The sequence below is a fragment of the Diorhabda sublineata genome, chromosome 3, assembly GCF_026230105.1.
Source record: "Diorhabda sublineata isolate icDioSubl1.1 chromosome 3, icDioSubl1.1, whole genome shotgun sequence".
NCBI lineage: Eukaryota > Metazoa > Arthropoda > Insecta > Coleoptera > Chrysomelidae > Diorhabda > Diorhabda sublineata.
Window position 1 is genome coordinate 27,569,824 of NC_079476.1, and position 27,208 is coordinate 27,597,031.

At 30.4% G+C, this 27,208-nt stretch overlaps 1 protein-coding gene across 4 annotated transcripts in view; it reads left to right on the top strand.

Moving 5' to 3' along the window:
- LOC130441850 (rho guanine nucleotide exchange factor 12) overlaps window positions 1–27,208 on the top strand; it is a 229,572-nt gene that overhangs the window by 41,289 nt on the left and 161,075 nt on the right. For all 4 annotated transcript variants that reach the window (XM_056775661.1, XM_056775664.1, XM_056775662.1 and 1 more), the window contains 7 exons: window positions 9,184–9,402; window positions 16,582–16,728; window positions 16,857–17,069; window positions 18,933–19,403; window positions 20,716–20,827; window positions 23,632–23,790; window positions 24,140–24,196. In XM_056775661.1, the coding sequence (XP_056631639.1) occupies window positions 9,184–9,402; window positions 16,582–16,728; window positions 16,857–17,069; window positions 18,933–19,403; window positions 20,716–20,827; window positions 23,632–23,790; window positions 24,140–24,196 (1,378 nt within the window). The remainder of the gene's footprint in view (window positions 1–9,183; window positions 9,403–16,581; window positions 16,729–16,856; window positions 17,070–18,932; window positions 19,404–20,715; window positions 20,828–23,631; window positions 23,791–24,139; window positions 24,197–27,208) is intronic.

The following is a 27,208-nucleotide window of genomic DNA, read 5'->3' on the forward strand; positions in this document are numbered from 1 at the left end:
ACTATTTTTCAACAAAACACCTAAAAATTTATAACGTACGTTGTTTTTTGATATTTTTACATTTTTAGGTGGACAATAAATTTATTGCAAATATTTCAGTTTCTATTGTGAATACGTCAAAAGTAATTCACGATGATATTATACAAAATTTTATTCCTTACAACTTGTGCTTCGAACTTTTTAACATATATTTGCATCTTTTTGAGATATTTTCAAAAATTGGGGTAGTTTTAGCCGTTAAAATGAAGTTTTTTTACAATATATTCTTCAAATGTCGTAAAATCAACTCTTATTGAAAAATACAGGCTTGCCTTTTGGATAGCAATTTGAAAAATATTCTGACAAAAAAATGGTCGTCATTGAATAATTTTACAATTTCAATCATCAAAGATTTAGATACTGTCATTATTCAACTTATTTTTTTTTATTTGTATTCGGTGAAACTGTTCTAATATTTTTTTTTTCATCACTACATGGAAGATATTATAAATTTATAATTTAATAAATATCGTTGAAGCAAATAAAATGCAAATTTTTCATTATTGTAATTAGCGCATTTGATGTTTTTGTTTAAAAGTTTCTGTGTAGTTTGTTTATTGTAGTTGATTTGTCTTTAGTATCCACAGTTTTTCCTCGATATGTATGTATGTATATGATGTATTTATTATATAGTTTATCACTCATGTCCATTCAAAAACTAGCAATGATGTATGCGGGGTATGCCTTATAGCTCAATATCATTAATTATAGGTTGATTGGTATGATAGGTTCAAAGAATACAGAAAACAAGAAAAATTTGATTTCAATTCCACCTTGCGAAATTGATATGACTCTCTTTGTTATTTTCTTATTACAATAATTTCACTTTGACTATCTACTAACTTGTAACTGGATAACCAATGCAAATCTAATCTATCAGAGTTTAATTGAAGTTGAGATACACATTCTGAAAAAATACGATGAAAGTATTTTATAGTTTCAATTAATTACTTTAGTGAGATAGTGTTTACAGTGTTCGTTGTTTCAAGATGGAGAAAGTATTTTTGTACAACTGCCATTAAAAGTGACACTTTCAATTACAGCCGACAGAGTTAAAAGTGGTGGTTTACGTGAAAGGGTGTTGAAAATATTTTTAACACAGAGTTGTGATTATTTGAATATTGAAATGCATTTTGAAGTATTCCATATTCGCCCATTTTATTATCAAAATGGAGCAGTTATATGAAAAACATTGATGACTTTGGTGTTGAAAGTGATCGCTTCGCTCAATTCACAATTTTTTTTTTTTCAAAAAATAAAACATCACTTTTAATACTCACACCATAATTAACTATTACCAAATGTTGTAATATCTGCAAGACTATCAATTAGAACACAAACGGTCGAGACTTCTTTCGAGATTAAATTATGTGGAAAGTACAAACATAGAGTTATTACATTTAGAGTAGCCATGCTATAGGTGCGCATGAAAGTGGAAGTATCTGGCATTTAGTGATAAGTAACACTGGTCTTGGTGTTGCAGAAAAACCAAGTCAAATAACAGCTTTAAGTCTGCATGACGAAGACCCAGTATTGCAATCCTTCTCAAGATAAAGTCCTAACATACGATACCTTTGCAGTTTTTTTCACAATTTTCATTTGTTCAAATACTCCTCTCGATTTTAGGATCTAAATATATTATAGATGAAAAATTTCTTTCGAATATTTGGAGAAAATTGATAAATGGCTTAAAGTTACTAACTTAGTCTGATAATCAATATATTGATTAAAATCAAATTGGTGTCTTAGTGTCAAAGTTTTTTTTGTCCATTAAAATAAATAATTCTTTACCATACACGGATACGTAAAATTCATTTGCTGAAAAATTATGAAAACTAATGTGCATTTTATTATTAAGAAATAACAATTTTGATTTAGTTGAAATCTCATATAATGGGCTTTCTAAGAATTGATTTTTATAGGACATACAATTTTTGATATATCTTTTTTCAAACTTATGATCGTATAAAATTATGGAAAAATATTGGAAAAAATGAGCACAATAAAAAAATTATTTTTAAATGATCAAGAAAATAGATAAATACTCCTATTTAGATACTTACGAGCAACTACGAATTAGAAAATGAAATGATCCTTTATTTGATTATAATAAAATAGGTTTGGTGGGTGATAACGTTGCAGTTAGTGAACAGAATATTTTAATTTTATACCGACAAACTCATAACTATAACCAGAAATGTTTTCCTAGTATTTTTACTTAAAAAACTTTGTGATTTAATGTTTACTTTGCATCACTTGAAAAAATCAAATATTAAATTTCCTTTGAAAAATTGCCTTCAATAAAAATATTTTTAAAAAGTGCAAGACATACAAGAATCTTTGTTAAGTCCAAGACTGGATCTTAAAAGACCAAGACCAATATCACTTATTACACCACAATGCCAAGACCATGAATAATCTGATCTTGGTCTCGTTTTCTCGTGACTACCAGCATTTAGAACGGGGGTGTCCAACTTACAAAGCCTCAAGGGCCAAAATTGAAACCTTGAATGAATGAATAGCAAACATAGTTTAAGGAAGGTTAAAGTTAGGTTAAATAACTGTTAAAGAAATTTTATATTTAATTTTTAACAAATGCGCACAAATAGTACAAACATATTAGTTTTATGAATTAATACAACTACTTTAGTGAGAATAAAAATTGTTATTTAATGCGAACCTTGTGGTCGATTGGCTGCATCTCCAACGATCGAATATCCTCTAGTTCTGCGGTGGCCAACCTCATGAGATGACGTAATGACTCACCAGAAAGCTTGATTCTATTTTGATTCTTTATATACTTCGAAGATGAAAACACACTTTCACATTGGTAGGTACTACCAAATATTGATGACCAAAGTCCAAAATCTCGCAGTTTTGGGAATCTATTTTTAGTAAGTAGCTTAAAAAGTTATAAGGATTATTATAAAGCTGTAGACTGCTTTTAAGATTGTCAATTTCCTGAAACTTTCCTGCACTCAACCACCTCACATGGTTGTACAAAAGTAGGTCCCCATACTCAGCCTCTGTTTTTTGTAAGAAGTGCTTTAGTTGCCTATGTAAAAGATCTCGGTTTCCATCTCACCTCACCTCATCCTGCTTGATAGATTTTCCACATAGAGCTTCCTGGTGAATAATACAGTGGAGTTTCTCCATTCTCCATTTGCAACCCTACTAATTCAGACTTTTTCCCTGTCATTGCTGCTGCCCCATCTGTTGGCTGAGCATTTATCAAAGCCCCTTACTCTATTAATTGTTCTAATCAAACCCTCATAAATGTTCCTTTTAGTTATTCCACGTAGAGAACACAAATCAAATAGTTCCTCCTTACTAGAGACATTTTCAAACTTAGTACGAACGAATATTAAAAGCTGACTGACTGACATCTGTTTGATCTGTACTTTCATCCAAACAAAGAGAAAATTCGAACTTTTTTTAACCTGACTTAGCAAGGATTTTTCTACTTGCTCACCCATGTCAACAATTCTATGTAGTTGAGAAAGTACGACTGATTCAAACTGCTATTTTAGAATCTTCAAAAGCTTTGCCATTTCAACGGCACAGTTTTCAATTAAAATGCCATCAGTAAACGGTTTTTTTCCCTGGTCAACATAACAGACACGGTATAAGAGGCAAACAATGAATGCGTTTGGGAATGAATTATTTTACTAAACATTTTAAACTGAATCTCTTAAAACCTTAGGACTTTTAGAGGAATTGTTACTAAAAATTTTCCGTTTTTGTTACGTTGAAAAGTTTCTACAAAATGTGTTTCACAAATTGCTTCTTTGGGAGGTTTTGAAGTGAGAACCACCTGAAATCGACCGAGTCATTTATCTATTTCCAAACGGGTTGGTAAATTTCATTATATGACATGAGATACATTCAATGAAAGGCAGTCAGAAATGATCCATCCAAATGTACTCTTTGGCAAAATTGCATTATGGTTTATTAATTTTATTGCCCAACGCATATAAGATGCCAAAAATAATCAGCGTCTCTAAGAATATCAACTTTACACAGGAAAGTTAAGCAATACCTTTGTGATTTCGGGACTAGACTTTAATGCTAAAATTGTTTCGACGGGATCTACAACAATTTCAATTTTAACAGCAGAATAAGCCTGGTTTAAGCCACAAACCTTGATATTGATAAGTGATAATTCGAGGTTTAGTTTGTTTGCTAAGCCTAAAGTGATAACTTCCTGCATCCACGAGAGATGGCTGAGTAAGATAAATACGCAAACAGAAACGGTTGACTAAATACTTGATCATTGAAAGAAGTGCTTCGTGAAAAAACAAAGAATGCTTTAGGGACTTGAAGTATTTTTAGTTCTTAGTGCAGGCTTGATAGGATTAGAAATATGTAATACATTATATTATGGTAGCGCCTTTTACGAATTTTACAAGAATTTTATTTTATCAAGTGACCGGGACGTAAACAGTTTATACACCATCTCTTTCTTTTCTTCGTTAATAAGATAATTAACGCTTAATTTTTAAAAATCTTGAAAATGATTTTAGTCGAAGATATAATTTGCTTTTGGAGAGTTTTCTGACGTTTTTACTATTCTCTAACGATTCTAAAAAGTCAGCGCAATCTTCAAGAAATCTTGTACATTTTTAAGATTTGGTTTGTCACAAGCTGCTTTTTTCTGTTCCCATTCACGCGAAGTGTTTGATCTAATTTTAATGAAATTAAATATATCATTAAAGTGTCCCTATTTTCAGTGGATTCTTCGATAATTTTCAATGCCCTTAAATGTTTTGTTACATTGGTCCTAATTTGTCTAAGTGATTGGAATGACTGTTCGTTAATTTTTATTAAATTTAACAAAGGTTTCTCATGGTTTTGTATTAAATTACGATTATTATATATAATTTGCAAATTAATTCCCAAGCGGGTACGTAGCTCGCGTCAGAAAACTCTAGGCTATCAATAAATTCCAGAGGGCCGATCGAGACTTAGAAAAAATTGTTAATTTCGCTTCAATTACACCTCTTCTACGTGTTAATATTTCCAAGTCTGCCACAATCGTTTCCATTTTAAAGTTATATCAATGATATAAATAAAAGATAAATAGGAACCTTTCTAATTTTTGAAAAAATCTTACTAAAAAGCAAAATAAATCGTGAAAGAAAAGGTGTACGGTAAAAACTCTGTCTGTCGATGATCTGTTTTTTGCAGAATATGATATGGTGTGTAAAAGCTCCACTTTGAAGGTTCAAAAATAGTTTTGTAGGATTAGTTCGATAAGTGAACTGTATCTGGTTTATTTTCTTGTGCTTCATTGACTGTTGATAATGAAACACAATAAATGTAAGAGACTTCTTTTTTATTATAAATTATATTAAAGTACGTTGATTGATGTTAATAGACGTTCAATATATTGGTACTGCTACAATCGGCTATAATACCGAGCGTTTTCTATTATCACTAAGAAGAGGGAAACAAGTTGCCGTTCGGCATTATTTACAATATTCACCAAATGAAATAGAATATAATAATTCCTTATATATAATGAAACCGTATCTACTGCTGTTTTTGTCTAGAAAAAAACACAAGGCATTTCGGACATTAGATCATTTCTACCTCCGTCCACATCTACCTAATATAGTCTTATTTTTCCGATAATGAAAAATGTGCTTAAAGAAAAACGTTTTGATACCAATTATGACATCTAGCAGGACACGTTAGAGTTGGTGAATTCCATTTCTGAAGAGGCAAGGTATTCGATGATATGATAACTACGTTGCTAGCTGAAATTTTATATTCCTTTTTTTAATTGGATAATTAACAGTATTTTTATAACATCTCTAGAAGCGAATAAATGAGAAGGTTAGCTTTGGACGGAAAAACAAATAATAGCAAATAAGAATTGATCAGAATTTTATATGTATACTTTCCAATAATTCAGTTTCTAAGAGTGCGTAATGTTAATGGAAATAGTGTATTGTGCCAAAAATTCAACAAATGTGTAGGTTAGGTAAGAAAAGTACTTTCCCCATATGTTGCGTACTATACTTTTTCTACAGCTGTACAAATATCTATCTAGTAGAATTTGGAATAGATGAAAATAGATAGTATTATTAAGATAGTAACTACTGTCAGTAATCATATGACTGGCTGAAATATTTAATGGAAATTGCGATTTTTTTAACACGAATTAAAACTAAGTAGTTATTTAAAGATGACAGTATTCTACAAGTTTTTATTGTTTCAAAGTTAAGTAAACTATGCGAAATACATCACTACTTATAGCAGTTGTAGAAAAACGTTTCTCGAAGAAAACTATCGGTTAGGTAATAATGAAATAGATATATATTTTCTTTGGTAAAAAATAATAACGACATGAACTATAAAAAAATTTATCATTTCCTTATATAAGTATCCGCTAAGTGGCATACCCTAATTTGTGTATTGAAAAATAACACGTGCACATATTTCAAATGTATCGAGAATTTTCGTTTTTCAAATTATTTCATTTAATTATATTTCGTCTATAATAGAACTTTTTCACGCGATATTATCACCATACCAAAACCCAACACGTTCACACCATTCTTAGCTCTACACTATTTCTACACTATTCATAAAGCTTTCGCTTTACTAATGTAATTAGCTGGTAATTTTATGAATTAAAATATTTCCACTCTACAAATCTACAAATTAATTGGTCATTTATTTTTAAATTTTTTGTATCCACTGGTTTATTTGAAAATAAAGGTTATCATTCATTTATGTCGGAACTGATTGATAAATTTGTTGTTTTCCCAGAAAAATACGCAGCTGCATAGTAATGACGTGTTAACAAAATTTCGACTATTAAATGAATATCAATGCTAGCGAATTATTTATTATTCACAATAATCAGTAACTTTATATTTACTCGTATGTATATACAAATTTCACGAGTAAATTATAATATCTTTAATTTTAATTTTTTTTTCTAATTTATACAATTTTACCCCTATACTAAACTTTTTGCTGTACATATTGATGGAACCCGTAAAATGTCGAATATAAATTATGTATTGACATGCGTTAACGTGAAAATGCGATTCCTTCGTTCAACCCCCTTCTGATAAAAGGTACAACCACCAATTTTCCAAGTGAGAAGCTTATGATATTCGGTTATTTGACATATATGATGGTGTTATTTGACTCGATAATTCATTAAGGATACAGTTATAAAAAAAATGTGTGTGCCTGCTCCGACGCACGACTGGAGTTTACTCCTTAAGTTCGATAGTCTAACCAGACGCAAAAGAGTTTATTTAACTTAAAAAAGATTGATACTGTATAAAAGGGTAAATTTGTTAATTAATGAAAATAATATACATATATAAATATATATTTATTCATTTCATATACATTTATTATAACTAATCGATGAAATATTTTACATTAAACTTTTTACAATAGTCAATAATCTCGATAATTCATATTGGGTTGATTATCTAATTTTATGTGTTGTTTTCAAATATATATTTATATGAACTACATCGATAATTATTAAAATATTTAATAAATACAAATTGCACATGCTCATACATATAATACATGAATTATAACGTTCCTTGCAACCACGTATTTTTTAGATGTTCCGGTAATATCATCTACACCTCTTTCGGCAATAGTTATTTGAAAATACTTTCAGTTCACTTTAGCGGAACACAATGATAAAAATTAAAACTTCACAATAACAATATTAATTATTGATATTGATATAATAAAAACAGCAATATAAGTATGTCGACACTGACAAATTAGAAAGTTGCGCATCATAGGGTGCGCACCAAAAACGTAACGAGGTCATTCATCGATAGATTTTACTCCTCACATTTTTCTCATACCGGGCCCCTTATATATGCAAATCGATTCTTAAGCAGTAAACTCCAAAAATGTTTATTTTCTCAAGTACAAAAGTAAATAGAAAAACTAATAAACTGAAATTGAATTTCAGTTATTGCACCAATAAAAAAAGATTGGAGTTGTTGATGCATATTTTATGAATCCGTCTATTATAACTTGTACCCATTTTTCTGCTCTTACAATAACATTTGTTAGAAATCAAGTACTCATGTAGGTTTTATGAATATGAAGTAGAGTAAGAGGGTGTGTTCATCCGAACTTTCCTCCGAGTGCCTTTTTCGTACTGTGCTCGGAGTTTTTTGGGAATTGATAGTTACCCTCCATTCCCTGCACCAATCCGAGAATTTGGTCAGGATATTTTGGGATCGGACGTTGAGAGAACTTATCTTTGGGAAGAAAGCATTTTTGCGGCATCTCCAGGTGCTGGAGTATCATACTTAGAAATGATGTATAGGAGGAAGGGGGAAGTATGGATCTTTGTGAAATGCTAGTCAGAGGGTTCAACGGTTGAGATTAGCAATAACTAACTTTGATATTTAAGGAACGATTAGTGAGCTATAAATATATCAATTTCATTATCGTATATGGTAGGCGGATAGTCAGAAGCTTCCTAACAAGTTTGGTGTGTCAAACCCAATCGAAAGCCTTCTAGAAAAATAACTTGGGTTAACTTCATCTACTAAAAATATCAGAAAATAGTTTTTCGAAACATAATGTTGAAACAAAGGACAGTGGCATTGATAATGCGTGGTTATAAGATAATATTTGTAAAAAAATTGTTCAAATATTGTAGTTTGTTGTTAGAGGAAAATCCCTTTAAAAGACATAACAGAGCAGTCTTTGAAAATATAATAAGAAACGTTCTTATAATATATCTGACGGTTGAAAATGTTTTTATATGTTTAAAAATTAGGAATATTATCTGAACGAATTGTATTTCACAGTATTTGCTATGATTATAGATAAATGTAAATTGCTCAATATATCAATTTTTTTTATTTGGATAATCACAATCGGTATTAAGGTAGTTTCCAGAAACAAACAAAAACGAGTTTAATCTTTCATTAAAAGGGTGTGTAGACATTTTTTTGCAATAAATTCATAATAATATTTTATAAAAACTTCTGAAGATCTTTTGATGAGATCTTTTTTATTAATAGTCATTCCGGCTCATGAATGATAACATATTTTTTAAACCACTCAAGGGCGAACATAACTAACAACCCTGCAATCTCATAATTCGTTCTACTTATTTATTTTAATTTACAGTCACCGAATCCCACGCATCATAGAACAAAGTCTAGTCCCGAAACTTTAACAGGGACACATGAAAGTAGTAGTAATTTGAAAACGTCTGAAAGCTTAAATGATTTAAATAGACAGGAAGATTGGGAAACACCACCTGGTACACCACCACCACCCTATCCCAGTCCGCAGTCTTCAAGAAAAGAAGGAATAATAGGAGTAGAAGAACAGCAATTTGATGAGGTAAGCATTTTAATATGATTCACCTCTGTACTAAAGTTATGTTTTTTACTGTTTTTTGTATCTAAGTAGACCTAAACTAAATTGAAAACACAATAGTAAGACTATTCAATATTCCAATTATTTATAAATAAAGAAATGAATTTTTGGAAAGATCTAATAAAATCCAGAACAAAATGTACACTTTTTCATGTCAGAAAACCAAAAGTACAAAAACTACAAACCTCAGTGACATGTCGATTACATTGCTCATAATAATTAAATTACAAAAAAACCCTTCAGCTCATCGTATTTACAACTTGTACAATTTCACCTGACTTGGAGATGCGCAAAGACCGGATACCGCAATTTAAGTAAATACTATGTCTTTATACTCATACAGGGCGACTAGTACATAAGCGCTGCAATGCTGCAGAGCTTTAATACAAATTAAGAAAAAAAAATGATAATTTTTTTTTATCTCGATTTTGAACGTTCTCCGACGTCTTCCGATTTCTAGCTACCATCTATCTTTATCCTACCAAAGGTCATCTATTAGTTCTCTCCCCTGTATTTAAATATATTTGCCCTCTCCAGTGCTCCTTCGTGATCTTCCAATTTCTCCTTCTCCCTTATGATGTCCACTTTGGAACCTGTTTCGGTATTCTGTTGTCTGACAGCCTTTATACATCATCATACCAGATTAGTTGTTTGGTTCCTGGCTTCCTTATGCTGTCATATCTTATCCTGTCTCTCCTGGATTTGCCGGCTGCTCTTCTCCAGAAATCCATTTTTGAGGATCTTGTTATGTATTTATTATTTTATATTATTCAGTCCCATAATATTCCATTCATCATATGTATATATATAGTTTTTCTGCTCTGTACATTTATTTCTTTGAATGCTGTGCCCACTTTGTGTTATTTTTCTTCCCAAGTACTTGTATTGCTCGCAGTGTTTTATTTATGTACCATCTTCCAAGTCGACTCTATAAAAAATTTATTATTTTATTAAGTGTTATTCAGGTCTCATATTCTCCGAAGTTATGATCATTAAAATGAATTTAAGGAAAATTATTATTAATCAAATTCATTGTGTGTGACTGATATTATAGCATCCTTTAAAATACGGAGAAGATCGAATACAGCCCCGGATCTAGGAGAGGAAAGTCGAAACATATGTCGTGGGTAATTAATTGAAAGAACGGCAAACTTTTGGTTATTAGGTAATTTTTATAAAATGAGTTATTTTTACTGAATCTCGTAAATGTTACATATAAGAGAGCTGTTCCCTTGCTCCGCCCCTGACGAATTTACAATGAAAAATTGGCAAAGATATTATTTTTATTTTTTATCTAGCTGTTACCTGCGACTTCTTCCGCGTAAAATTTAACGAAAAAGTGTAGTTTCTATTTGCTTCATTTACAAAAATTTAATAATACTATATTTCGCATTAAGAAATAGAAAAATTCAATGTTATAATTCTACTTTGTGTAACGATACTGTGCTCTTTATTTTTTTGTTTTCCTTGTTGATTGAAAAATCTCCGTATATACAATAATTGGTGTTTGATTTTCTGGAGCTAAACGCTACTAGCACGTAAAGTAGCCAATGAATACAGAAATCCTTAATTATAGCTATGTCAGCTTTGCATAACATTCGCCCTTGTAACTTTGTACAGTTTTTTTAATTCTTAGGGGAAATTCGACGGTATTATGGGAATTCGTAATATTAACAATTTTTTCGCATCTAGACATTATCCAGCGTTCTATATTCTTTATAGCAAGGACACTATTCACGAGTACCTCTACAAAGTTTCGATGGATTCAAATTACGGAGTAGTATTCATTCTAATTCTAGTTTATGAAGAGGTAAACTAAGCATAATTATACAAATTCTATTGGATAACTAACTTGAATGCAAACTTTTTTGATATAAAGGTATGTTTGAGAATATCCAGGAAGCATATCTAATATGTATTGATCAAAAGTTTGTTTAAAAGCATCTGTCAAGATTTATGGTACCTACCGTTTCAGACAATTTGTTCAGGTTCTCATTGAAATTTCAATCTAGTTGACTATCGAGTTTTTTATTGTTCAAAGACAATACGCCTACACAAATGAAAGAGTACAATCGTTACAATTCTTTAAAAACTTTCAAAATAGGCTCCTTCTGCGTCGATGCAGCGCTGCCAGCGCGATTTCCAAGCATTGAAGGCGTCACGGAAGGCATTCTCCGGAATAGCCTTGAGAGCCGCGGTGCATGCTGCTTGGATCCCCTCCGTCGTCTCGAAATGCTTCCCTTTCATCGGCCTTTTCAGGCGAGGAAACAAAAAAAAGTCCGGGGGGGGGGCACATCTGGGCTGTAGGGCGGCTGCGGAAGCGTTGGAATGCCGGCCTTAGTCAGGTAGATGTTCACAAGAAAGGCGGTGTGAGCCGGGGCGTTGTCGTGGTGCAACTTCCAGTCTGCTACGATGTCTTGTCGGACCCGATTGACCCTTCGTTTGAGCACTTCGACACAGTCGACGGTCTGTGTTCAAAACTTTGCGCACACGAGTCACATTGTCGGTGTTTGTCGAAGTCGAAGGTCTTCCAGCACGGTCTTCATCGGCGACCTCTTCCCGGCCCTCCAAAAAGGCCTGGTGCCACCGAAACACACAACTTCTTGCTAAAGCAACATCTGGGTAAGCCTGCTTGATCATATCAAACTTCTCTGTCGCAGATTTACCGAGTTTCACACAGAATTTAATCGCGTACCTCTGCTCTAACGAACGCTGCATTTTCGGCTTGCATAACTCACAGAAACACATCGCGCGAAAATGCCTGTCCTGACTCTCCAGGTGCTCGGAGACAACTGACCAGCCGCTCGTTTGTTAGCTAGGAACGCCCTCTACCGAATCCAGTCGGTGCGCGCACGCTCTGAAGTACAATCGCGGCGGAAGAAAATCAGTCCTATTACTTTCCGGACAAACCCTGTATATGAGTTTGACTGACAACTAGCGTTTGGGACGACCAAAAACTTCAAGAACCGACGATCGAAGTCAGATTATGATTAGAGAGATATCAAAAAGCGAACTTGCTTCGAACAAGGCCAAGACTATTCCATCGGGGTAAAGTAATTGCAACCATTTTTTGGGTTAATCATGGAATTGTGTGAATATCTTCAAAAAGCGACCGCATTAAAAAAAAGAAAGTGGTTTTCCATCACGATAACGCACCTTCTCACACTCCGTTGATCGCAATACTAACATTCACGAATTAGCTAAGCACCCACCGTATTCACTAGATCAGGTCCCTAGAGACCTTTTCCTATTTCCTAACTTTGAAGTCTTATAGAATAAAGATTTTCATCAGAAGAGGACGTTATCGCATAAGTAAACGCGTCTTTTAAGGAAAAAGTTATGAAGGTTAGAACATCGTGGGACTAAGTGTATGGACTTAAAAGAAGACTATGTTGAAAGATAAAATCAATTTTAAAAAAATGCTTTGTTTCTTAGGTTCTGTTAGGTCGGAAACTTTTCAAACAACCTCATAATATTACATGGTATGAGAGACCACCATCTTTAACGATTCTTCTGATAGCCACACGACAATTTTGCAACAAGAGATCGTGGATTTTCTAACATTTTCGTGTATTGTAGCAATTTTCCCTATATCATATGATACTGCAGATGCTCCTAATGTATCTACCAAAACTTTGTAAATTTATGTTTAGGTCACCTCTTTTAAATGTTTTTATAACGAAATTAAATTATTAAAGGTTCTCAATTGAAACATTGTTTGATATTTCCATGAATAAATATTTGATTTATATACATTCACATTTACACCAGGGTTCTGCATCAATCCTTATAAATTTACAGGAAAAATCACTAAAATTCTTTCTACTATTATGCTAGATCATTACATGAGGTTGTCACAGCATCCCGTTGTTTTACAGTATTGTCACATATAACGCATTCTATGGATATTAAATGTCATCGTACATATGTTATCTGCCACGTGTTTGTTTGTTGTCGGTAGAGCACTAACGAAGTAGATATTCTTATCTGCCATTTTGTATCCTCTAGTTAGACCGAACAGAAGCGAGAATAAGTGTCGTGTTGTGTAGTGTCATTTATTAAGATACAAACTGGCGGAAGAAAATACTCATCTTTCTAGTGCCTTATTGTCGGACGAATCAAAACAGATGACAATGTCTCTTTATAGATAATTAAATAAGGATCTTGATTTTTACAATATTAACAAAATATTTTGGTAAAACTCAAAATTAGTCGAAATGTCAATTTTTATCTACCTTTTGAAAATTATTAAAAAGAATAATTTTGAAACAGAAGAGACCAAAAATGAAGAACATTAAAAAACATAAACATATCAAAAGGTCTAAGAATTAAGAAATTAAAGAAATTTTATTAAATATATTAAAATAAAGATCATTTTATAATTTTGTCCGGATAATAATTTGGATAGATCTATCATCCAAACTTATTATCACTGATCTTTTTTGTAACATGACATGAATTGAAGTTTAAATATCTTGACGACCAAGCTGGTTTCGAATACCATTCTGTTCTTATGTTATTGTTATTCAAATTGATTTTATTAATTTGTTCGATTTCGATTGTGAATTGAAGTCTTTAAATGATAAGAATTGAATTTTTTTATTTATGTTTTCCATTTGATTCTTTGGTACGGCAGTAATACAATCTACATAACGGAAATAGAATGGAATATTTATATCAAGTTTGCTTAGGACAGTTTCCTCAAGATTTTCCATTACTAATTGTGCTATAAAATTTGAAATGGAAGCTCCCCATAGCACAACCATCAATTTGTTTGTATATTTCATATTCATATTTGAAGTATGTTGTTATTAGTGTAAGTTCTATAGCTTTATTAAATTAGTTTTGAAGTATTTCTGTATATTCTTTGTCCCATTTTTTATTAATATATTTTTCACAATGGAAAGAGGAATATTTGTTCATAAATAAACTACATCTAACGAAATAAATACATATTCAGTAGAAATTTTTATGTATATGTTTTGGTATAAAACAAATGATTAGATAATGGGGTAAGAGGAGTTTGAATACTTGAAACAATCGGTCGAAGACTTGTGCAGCTTTGGTAAACCATATACTTTAGGGAGTAAGGCATTTTGAATTTTCAATTTTTTTGCATCTGATAGCGAAATAAAAAGTTGTTCTTCCCAAGATCCAATTAGATCATTATTTTGTTTTTGATAAGAATTCGTAGGGTCTAGTTTAATTTTTTTGTTAGTTGTCTTATTGTTTAATAATGTCATCATTTTATAATTATAATCTTCTGATTTCATGATAATAGTTTTATTAGATTTATCTGCTTTCAAAATTTTGATATTTCTGTTTTGATTCATAAATTCTTTGGTTTTAGTTATATTTTGAGGTTTGATATTGCTCTGTTGTTGTTTGTTTTTTATTTATATTTAAAATTTGTGATAATATTATAAGTATCAGATCTTAATAAATAAAATTATTAAAAAACTAATTTTAAAACAAAAGAGACCTAAAATCAAGAACATTTAGAACAATTTCTAAAAATTCTCTTTTTCGTGTATTAGATTCCGATTCAAGAATTTTCGATCCTTATAATTTAATTTATGCTTTTTTGATATTTCATGGTTCGTTAATGCAGATTTATTTTTTTATCGTATTGATGACCTTTTAGTCTGTTTTCTAAATACTGAGAAGTCTGCCCTATGTAGACAGTGTCACAATTAGTACAAGGCATTTGATATATAATATTACTTCTTCTATTTTTTGGTATTTTTGATTTTAATATAGTGACTTCTACTTGTTGAATAGTTAAGCTAATGCTAAGCTATTCAAGCTACCTTATTTCTTCTTGACGTTTCGCTTCTGACTAAAAGCATGATCAACACACTTGATCGAAAATTATTAAAAATAATTTTAAATATTATATGTATACATTTTATAAAATATGAAATAAAATTTTTGTTAGAATTATTTTTTGAATGTCAAAAAAAAATAATGTCTGTAATGAATAAAATAAAAAATTGATTACAATAAAGCAATTTTAAATAAAATATTGAATTGAATTGAAGTTTGAATTCGATTATTTGTTTTTCAAATCTTAGTTAATTTACGGTTTTTGTATTTAATTTTAATATTGTCCCTTTATTACTATTAATAATATTATATAAATCAGAAAATTTTTTTATTGAACGCATTTAACAATTAATTTTTATATATTATCGCGTTGTTTATTCTATGAATAGTGTATGACTTTTCTAAAGCCCATTTAGTGCCAATATTGGCCACGATTAAAAAAACTGCGTACGCATCCAAATTATGACTATAAATGTTGAGATACTTTGGTGTGTTCTAATAAAGTGTGGTTTTAAACATAAAAAGAAGTAAGAAAAATTTTTGAATTTACAAAGTAATTCTTTAGAACCTTGAAGAATCTATTTTCACAGAATTCCAATATAAAATTATTGTCTGTTAGAATAGAACTTTACAATAGTTATTTCAACAATGGAACGCCGCTGAAGATTGCAGAATCTCCTGTTGATTTTTTCTTTTACCGAATTTTTTGCTTCTTCAAGTATGACAGAACTCCTATAAATAAGATATATTTTTCTTTATTGGTGGAAAGTAGATTAATATTTTCATTTATTCTCTCAATAAGACAATTAATGTGAACATCTATATACTAGCTATTTTTATAATTAAAGTCATCTTCCACACATTGCTTCTCTGTGGTAATTTTCAACAATTTAGGGATTATGGTTTCTAAATTTCTTGATTTCATTATAAAAGACAGTTTACATATGGTAATGAGTTTTAAAATTCCACCTCATGCTCAGAAATCTTAATAATGATGGGGCATCATTCATGCAGTTACAAAAAAATTATCACATTTTTTCTCTACGCAGTTGAGCGGACAGCAATCTTCATTAACGTGTAGGTACATACAAGTTTAAAATAATTCGCATAAAGCTATAAATTGGTACAAATAGTCGAAACAACATTATAGATGGAATGTGATAGGTCCCTTTTGATTCTTCAAATGCAAACCAATAATTTGAAGCTAAAGTTAACAATTATGATTGTTTTACGTTTCTCAGCAAGTTTTATCATAGAAATAGATCAAGCAAGACATCAGCGAAAGTATATAAGTAATTCAATTTTTTTTTATTTCAGAGTTTCACGGATTCACCAGAGACTTCATTTAGAAGCAATGGTTCTAGAATTTTGGGAAATACTTCACCTATACATGCTGCTACCCCTCAAATTTCTCAACAACCAATCATGAGTATGGAAGATGATGAAATCTCAGATCAAGAAATAGTGAGTTATTTTACTTTTTTACAATATACTCGGTACCTATATCTGGTATCCTTAATATTATTTCAATGTGGTTTTTATTATTCTTTTCACAACTCTGAGTTGCAAAGCAATGAATGAATAATTTTTAGAACCAGTTGGAAGATCATGGTCATTTCAAATCTTTATCAAGACTTTGGGAACATCTTCCTCACCTTGCAGTATTTATGAACTACATACTATCCAATTCTGATCCACATGGCTTGATGTTTTACCTTCTGACTGACCTTTACAAAGAAGGTAATGCGAAGGAGATGAGAAAGTGGGCTTTCGAAATTCATTCCTGTTTTCTAGTACCTGGAGCGGTAAGTTCATATAAAATTAATCAAATAAAAAAATTACAGCTTAGTAAACAAGAATAATGAATCATTCCTAGAAGAAGAAACTTAGAAGGTATGAAAATGTACTTGAAAAACTATCAATGTGATATTCAATAGAAATATCCTCATTAATAACAACCATTTCTTCTAGTGTAAATTCATGTTATATTAAGATTAAAAAGAAAAAAAAATTTAACGCAAAGTGCAACCAGATGAAGACAGAAATAGGAGACATTCTATAAATATGGAAACGATATTACCCAAGTAAATATGATAGTCCTACATATAAAAAGAAAAAGTGTAGAAAATAGAAGAAACAACCAAAGAATGAGTTAAAAACTCGATAAATAAAATAAAAAAAGAGAAAAGTTGGTGTAGAAAATACAATAATATTGAATATTATAAAATGGATGGCTAACGATATATAAAGATACATAAAGAAGCTAAACATAAAAGATTCAGATACAGTGAGGAACAATGTATACACATACACAAAAGTTGAGATCAAATAAGCTGCAAAATTACGGTTTTTGGATCAAATTTCATTCAAATTCTATACTAAAATTTCGGAAAAAAATTTGAGAGTATTTATGGAACATAGATTAAAAGAACAATCAGCTTTTCTGTCTGACAGACAAACAAGCAATAATATATGTGTACCCAGAAGATTGATGGAAAGGAAAATCCAGAAAGGAGAAGAATTATATCCAACATAGATCTGAGGACCCCTTTTAATGTTCTAGATAGACATTTAAACCCTTTGCCCTTCATTTTGGTCTTGGGTAAGATAGTTGAAAGACTTAAAAAACGAAGATAACTAGATATTACAATAAACAATGAAAATTTAGAACCAGTTATATGTAAACACCATAGCTAACTCAATGTCAAAGAAAACATTTTGGAAAGAATATTGACATATGAATGTCTATACAAAATCGTCACAGAAGCTGGAGAAATGAATGCAGAATTAACAAAGCTAATAAATTAGTAAGAAGATACAATTCAATAAATTAAACTAGGCCCAAACAAATAGATATAGAAACAAAAACAAGAATGCATAGTGTAATAATTATTCTTCTAGTAGCACATTTCAGAAAGCATGAAACTATTATTGAGACAATTGAAATAAAACATTTGAGAGAAATAGTTGCAAAAACAAAATAGATGAGAATCAGAAACAATTACATAAGGGAAATAACAAGGCAAACATGTACAACAAATGTAAAGGAAAGATATTGGTATATGTAGTGTATAATTAGAATGAGTCAACAAAAAACGGACAGCAAAATGATTCAAGGAAAAATCAAAGAGGAACAAAGAAGACAATGAACTAGGTAAAAGAAATTGGAGAAAATCGGGGGAAAACTCTGGATAATATAAATCGTGGAAAAATAGGTAGAGGAGGACATAGGGGCTAAATGTGACACCAAGCAGGTACAACAAGAAGTAGTTGAAAAATATACTTATGTAGAAACGATCAAGAGATTCACAAACGAAAAGAAAAGAAAGAATGATTTTCAACACTTGGATATGTAAAGTATTGTCGTCACCATCTAACGTATAGAAATAGCCTTCCAAAAGAAAGTTAATTCTACAAATCTCAATTAAAAAAAAAAAAAATTCGAAGCTTGCAACGTATATTTATTCAATTTTATTAAAAATATCTAAAATATGCCCAAATTATTAAATTGGTCAGAAATATGTAGATTTTATATTTTTTATGGTTCACTAAATTGAAGTAAAACTGTATCACATTCAACTACAACAAACAATTTTTTAATAATCTCACTCTCACTAACTCTTTTCGTGCTAATTATTTTGATACTAATTTTGTTCTTCTATTTTTAGCCTCTCAGGTTGAGTAATGTAGATGAAAATATTGCTCGAGAAATAGATGAGGTACTTACCAGAGAATATGACAAAGAAGAAATTCTTCGTAAAATATTCTGGAAAGCAAGATCTCGTGCCAAAGAAGAACTTACTAGACAGTTGGCAGATTTTCAGCAGAAACGAACTGCTGGATTAGGTACAATTTATGGTCCAACTGATGCAGCTTTGGCTGAAGTGTATCACGATAAAGCTAAAGAAACTAAGTTGTATGAAACATTATTTTTAGAAAAGTTGGATCCTTATTTGGAAGAGATCGAAAAGGAGAGTTATGATATTAAACGTTTTTATATGGCGGCTGCATTAACGACTGTCCTTACTAGAATATTTCAAATCCGTCCACCCGCTGTACATGCCTTGGATAGGTGCCCTACATTTGTTAACAAAGAAAAATCATTTAGAACCAAATTTATTGGGAAATATTCTAGAAAGGTGAGGTTTTGGAAATATCAACGACTTATAAGTAGAAACAAACCCATTTTTCTCATTTCTTTATGTATCGAGCAGCAATATTTTTAACTGCTACCAAATTTCTGAAATTAAATTGAACTAGAAATCTAGAAAAACTAGAAAAATAGCTGCAACGACATTTTTTTCTAACTCTTTCGTACAAGATCACACTCAAATATCTTCTTTTGAAGATATCTCTCGCTGCATTAAACAATTAGAGTTTTACTAAATAATAATTAGATAATTGTATCAATCACAGAATATTTTAAATTTGCTACATTATAATTTTGCACTTTTTTGACTTTTCACCACAACTGTATATATGTGTAATATTATTTCAATGATCAAATATGAAATATTTGACCAGCCTAGGTTATTAATTCAGTATTATGTTGGTAAAATGTTCATTCTGTTTTGTGTCAACATAATTGGTATTTGTTATATTTTCACTATATTGTTTACCTCTAACAATCGAGGCCTGAAGCAAATTCATCAGATCCACTAATAAAAAGAAACTGAACTAACAATAATAGTATTTATTATTTTATAATATTCAGTTATTCACTTTTACTTGTAAGTGTTGAAAAATAAATTACTACATTAAGTAGGTACATACAAACTCTATAATACTAATTATATGATTTTCTAATTCACTAATTCATTTCTAATAATTCACTTTAAATTAAAGGTACCTAATTTGAAGTACATATTGAACTGAAATCGCAATTTTAATTTTAGTACACAATTGTAATTATAAAAACTTCTTTCTTTTCAGCAAAATTATTAATGACATCATTAAAGCTCAAATTTCAAATTTTGGACCATAAAATTTTTAAATATGTATGTTTGTTCACGCCTATCTGAAATTGGTAATTTTATTTATTTTTACCATTTTTGCTAAAACTGGGCTAGTACTTTTGTTACCAATGCTTTGGAATTTAATAGAATTTTCTACTTCTGTATGCCACTAACTAGGTAACTGATATACATTACAGACAAATATTTTTATTACTAGATGTGTAATAATAAATACTAGAAATTGAAATTCTCTGGTCGGGAGACCTTTTGGTTGGAGGTCCATGGCATTTTGTTGGCTTGCCATCTTGTAGCTACGCTACTGGCTCATTCTTTATTTGAGTCAAAACTAGACTTCTAACATCAGCTATTATTTTCCTTAACCCTCCGAATATTTTATTTTTTCTCATTATATTTGTGACTTAAGTAATTTGAAATATAAGAAATTATTAAACCCACTACTCAATATCTATTGAACATCATCACTGCTTTATTTCAGTTAAATATTATGGGTCATCAATTTGTAGCACAACAATACTATACTGTGATATTTTGTAGCAACTGCCATCAAATATTATATGGAATAGGACCTCAAGGATACCAGTGCACAGGTGAGTGAAAAAAAAAACCCAACAAAATATCTATTGAGGCATACTGTTTCAGGTTATTTTAAATATTTTTTTTATAATTTTGTTTTATTAGCAATCAAAACTACACTTCTATTGGAGTAATCTCCAGTGATAGGTCCTCTTCAACCTTCTTTCAGGTCAGAGGGTCAGTTTATTTTGAGTCATCTGTCATTTGGGGTCCTAAGAGTGAATAGAGTAAGGGAATGATTATAATTCTAGTCCATTGCAGTATTTTGTACTTTAAATCTTCGTGAAGAGATAGGTTTGAAATATACCAGGGGGCATTTGTTTATCATATATAGGATTTTGGATTTACTTCTATGGATAATACTTGTATGTGATTTGCTAGCACATCCCCATAGCTGCACATCATACATCCAAATTGGCTTTATAATGGTTTTGTTCTGTCTGTCAGAAGTCTGTTTTCCAGGGCCAGTGTTGATTTTTTTCCTGGCAACCAGTACAAGTATTTCGTTCATAAGTATTTTATATATATATATATATATATATATATATATATATATATATATATATATATATATATATATACTCGACAAAAAAGAAATCAAGTGGTTCTGTCTCTATATAACTAACTCAGTTCTGATTTTTTCTTTGTTGGTATGTATGATGACTCCTAAGTTTTATTAACTTGTATGTATCAAGTGTATGGCTAATTATTTTTACAGTATTGTATGCTAATAATTTTGTAATGAACTGTTTGTTTTCCACTATTCTATTGAGTTTTCATTTCTTCATTACGTTATAATAAACTATAGATCCATAAACAAATATTGGAGGAGGTGTTGGTATTTTAATCTTTTAGGTGTTGACTGCCTCATGCATCGTTGGCCTCTTGGCTGATTTCTTCATTATGCACACTTGCTGAAGCACTAAATTATATGTAATTTTTCTTTGTTTTTCTCTTTATTTCTTGCTAGGGGTATTCTTTGGGCTCACTTTCATCAAAACCAATAAATTATTCATAGCTAGTTGATGACATTCTTTTCAGATCTTGGTGATCTGACATGTGATTGGTTATTGGGATATAGTATATACGAGTATGATGTATGCATGCTATTATAGAGCTGATTGTCTAAAATTTTGCATTTGTTGATGTTGTGGTAGTTTTTTGTTAAAATATGATACACCCTGTATAACACTGTGATTTGAAAACACTGGTTATTTATACCTGGTCTGATAAAATCAGGTATTCTATTCTTTTTAATCTTTTATTAAAGAGTTGGCCTGTTTTTGTCAATAACTGATAATTTATTTTTAATGGCTGTTTTTGTTTCTTTCTATTGTAGCAATATTGATAACAGCATCGCAAGAACACTCTTTACACTATGAAATTAAAAATACGACTGTTGTTCAAATTGTATGTATTTTTAAATAAAACTTGTCAATGAGATTTTCTCTTATAATCTCTGTAATTTATTTACTTGATAGTTTATAAAACCTAATTTGAACACACAGTTTATTGAATGCCCTAATATTTATTCATAATTATTCTTAATTCATATTTAATGATTTAATGAATGATAATTAGTACATTATAATCTCTTATTCATAGTTTATGTGTAGTTGGTCATTTATTTTTATTCAAGTTTATAACACAAAGATATTGAATTTTAATTGTTGTTCCAATAGTGGATTTAATTTTCAATAAAGTTCTTTCTTTTTTTGAGTTATTTGAGTAGTTGAACTAGTATTCTATAAGCAGAGTGTGACAAGTGAGTGCGGCAGTAACAAAGCAAAGAAATTTGTTTACAAGGGGCGATATAGATTAATCTTCTCTCCTTCGTATTTTTGTCTTTGCCTATATGATTAAAAAATTAATTATAATTTTTGAGTCTTTGATTTTGCTAAAGTATTCTATAACTACTAATTTAACAGATAAATTTGGAAAATGCCAAAATTTTAATTACAAATATATTAACCTTGATTTCTGTATAATTTTCAATCCTTGTTAATAAACAAACTTGGAATGAAAATGTCGCCAAGATCAAGAAGAAAGTGGAGCTGCCAGTGATTGCCGAATAAAATAGAAGAAAAGTTCCTGCAGTGTTTTAGTTTTTAAACAAATGCAGACGTTAAAGTACCACAAAAACATCCGCAATTGACCCTAATCTTGACAAATTGTCAACTTTTTATAGTTCTTCCTTATAAACCATACGAATAGCATTATTTTTTTTCACAATTATGTTTCAATCTACTAACTAATCAAACCTTTCAAATTTTTGAGCGAGCGCGCAATCTTTAACATAACAAGTAATCCAGTTTCAGCCAAGTCCGATTGGACACATAATTTCAAATTCAAACTGTTGCAAATTGGGGTAGTTATCTTCTTACTATTGTAATGTGTTTTGTTCATATACTCAGTTTGCTGCTTCTGTCTTTCTGTCTCGTTGTAATTAAATATAGGAGAATTCTTTTAAAGTGATAGTGTTTTATTTTTTTTTTCCTTTCACATTTTCTATTGTTGAATGACGAGTATCTCGTCCACTTTTTCTGTATTTTTCAATTTACCTAAATCTCCTTAATATTTCTTTCCTTTTGTTCTTTTATCCGGTCTATTCAATTCTTTCTTAGTCTTGCCCGTAAGATAAAATTTCTGGAATCAGTGGTGTTTGATTTGTTTAACGATTACTAAATTTTTCATACGATTCACTGTATAGTTATTATAATTAATTTGTGAATTTGCGTCATATTATTTTTTATGGAGTATACATCCAATGGCTAACTATTATGACATGAATTTTCTACACTCTTTATTTCTCTTCCAGCTTGCCTTATAAATCTTCATCGACATTGTGTTCGTCAGTTTGAAGACAGTTGTCCTGGACCAATAACGAAAAAAGATCGTGGTATAATGAAGCTGATAGGAATGCGACATGATGCTAACGAACACTCTAGGATTAAGAAGAGTTCCCAATTTCTCCAAAGTAAGTTATTGTTGGTGTTGACCAAGATGTAATGGGTTTCTTCTCCAATCATATTGTTTATTTATAATTTCTCCGATTGAATCTGATAGTCATAATTATATTGTTGGCAATTCTATTCGCTACACCAAAGGGGCTAGATAAAATTGATTGTCTCTTAATTCTAATAATAAATTCATGAGTTCAAACCATTATCTTTTCACCAGTAACTTGTTTTTTATTCTTAAATACAAGATTTTCATTTTTACACATATTAAAAGCAAACCCTTGATACAATAATTGAATTTGGAAAAACCCTATATACATCGATATAATAATTATTACATTATTTTAACAATCACCTGTTTTTCAGTGGAAAGAGACAGAAGGCAAGCCGAAGAAATCAATAGTTCAGATTTCAACGAAAATGGTAAGTCATTTTCTACTTTTAATTTGAGGAAAAGATGTAAACTTTATTAATAGCAATCAATTATTTTTCACTACTCAAATGAAATTTGGGTTTTAATTAAAACTACTGCGAATATGTACGATAAAACAAGCTTGCTATTAGATGACCATTATTTAAATCTTCATTTTATTGGACTACAAAGACTACGAAATTTAAATAAAAAACTATTACTAATATTCTTGCGATAAACACATTAATACTTAAAGAATTTTTTAATAGTTATATTAGCAACAATGATGTTTTAAAGGATATATTATTACTTTCAAACGAGACATAAATGTACACTTGACTTATTGATGTGTTATTAGAGAGTTAGAAAAAAAAATGTCAAGAAAAATTTTATTTATAATAAATTGTAAAAAATCATACCATCATGTATGGTAAACATTATATAAGGGCTGCAACTTAAGATTGGAGATACACAAATATTTATAGTTGTATAGATGTGGCTTTATTTTTTAAGAATAAAAAAGAATGTGAGAGCTTGCATTATCGATTATATAGACATCTTTTGAAACACCGCGATTGAATTTTTCCAGCATTTTTTTGCACCAATCGACACGAACTTTTTCAGTGCGATTTTCAAATTGTGTAGTATCCCACGCAAACAAATCTTTTTTACGGCCAAATTTTCATCAGCCGATTTTGGACGACCTAGCATTTATATATGACAACATGTTCTGAGTACGTTGACTATTAAAAATGTCAAACTTTATGATAGTAACTCAAACTTTTGTATCCGATATTCTTCCTAAATGTCAGTGGCCAACTCATCCTACTGGACTGATAGTAGAGACCCAGAAGGATAAGTTGTTATTTTCATCAGCATTGGAACGTTAATAAAGTGGAGATATATCTGTTAACTGGCATTTTAGATATTCTGTCTTATTTATTGTTGGTAGTAGTTTCTCTTATATTAATAGATGACTGAATGAGAACCTTTTCTAATAACAATCAATTAATATGCAATATTGTATAAGTGCCTCCTTAGTTTTTTAATGCTCCATATTTTTCATGTTTCACTTATTTCTTTAATTTCTAATAATACTATAGGTCTTAGGTTGTTATTATCTTTATTATTAACATCCCTTATACGAGGATATATTGATATCTAGTTAGCCTAGACCAGTTCCATGCATAAACAAAATATTGCGTTACCATAGCAACGAACAATAACTTAGTAAAAGTGTCAGTGTAAAGTTTGACGTCAAAAAAGTGAACCAGAGTTACGCAATAAATTCAAAGAGAAAATATGTCCACCGAAATTGTGCAAATCGAAAAATTGGAGAGAGAAAAGGTTAGGAGGTAAGCAGATTTACAAAAATATACTTAATACTCTTGGTGATCAATGTCCTTCGTATGCGACCGTGAAAAATTTGGACTGCAAGCTTCAAAAGATGTAAATTTTCCATTGAAGATGATGACCGATCGGGAAGGCCAGTTTCTGTGTCAGTTCCCGAAAATATCGATGCAGTTCATGACATGATTTTATCAGACTGTCGAATTGGGCTAAAACGGATATCTGAAGCACTGAATATTTCATACGAACGCGTTCATCATATATTTCACGTCAATTTGGACATGAGAAAAATTGCTGCAAAATGAATCCCCAAATGTTTGAATGTTGACCAAGGTAGAAGCATAGCGTTCGATCTGTGCTCGATTTGAAAACGATGTAGACTTCTTAAACCGAATTGTTACTATGGATGAGACTTGGGTACATTTCTACGATCCAGAAACAAAGCAACAATCGATGGAATGGTGGAAGCTATCATCCCTTTCCTCAACTGAAAAAAAGTTTAAAAGATCGTAAATTTTTTTTCAACGAGGTAATAAAAGGTGTGGAGGTCTGGTTTTTATTTTGAAATGTCTAGAGACGTTGGTTCGCTGTAATAAATTTATTCAATTATGAGGAGGAGTAATAAAATATTTTAACATTGAAATTTTGTTAGGTTCTATAGTAGGCTAAGAATAACATATCCTCGTATGTATACCTTTTTGTTCAGAATTCATTCTCCTGTCTAAAAGGATTCGATTCTACTTTTTGAAAATTGTAGATTTTTCATCATTCATTTCAATTTTCCTGTCGTTTATCTCCTTCACTTCTTGTCCGTTTTATATATAATATATTTATATTTATTTTTGTTTATTTCCAGCCCCATTGTTTCTACATTTTGTTCCAATAATATCACAACTTGTTATAACTCCTGCTTCCTTATTGATAATATTACAATTGTAAATGTTAGGCAATTAATTAATATTTGAATTATACTTTCTGTTGCCCAAAAACTACAGACAGATCTTAATCTGGATCTACTACTAGTAGTAGATCTAGTACAAGGAGTAGATCTAGTAGTATTAGAAGAATAGATTATCATTATTTATTATCATTTTGTATCGTTGTTATATCTAAAAAAGACAAAACACCAATTACAGAGGTACATGTATCAAACAAATTGAAGAACTACCAAATGTACTAAATTTATTTCTTTAATTTGAGAGGTTTTTTCACATTTTTATATGAAAATTATGTAATAACTGTGTAAATTGTCATAATGTTTTATTATAAACAAATAATGATAAAAATTGTGGTTACAGCAACTCTAGATAAGGATTGATTAGCAACAAATCACGCATAAAGACATTCATAATAAAATTGGTTTGAAATGTTATAGTATATTTCAATGCATTAATTGGTTTTCATAAAATGAACATCATATTAGGTTCACACCTATTTATACGAGTACATATATGGAAAGCAAATGTTTACACTCTGGTATGCCGTTTCTTTGGCTCGAAAGTAATGGATGTCGTTCTCTAATGACATTTTCTTATGGTTCGCTGAAGGGTTTAGAATATACAGGGTTGAATAACAAAATGGAATAAATCCAGTTGCTCAATTATTGAGTAATTTTCCAGAAAATAATGAGACACGTTAATGTTTCATTCAAACATGACATTTTGTAACGTTAA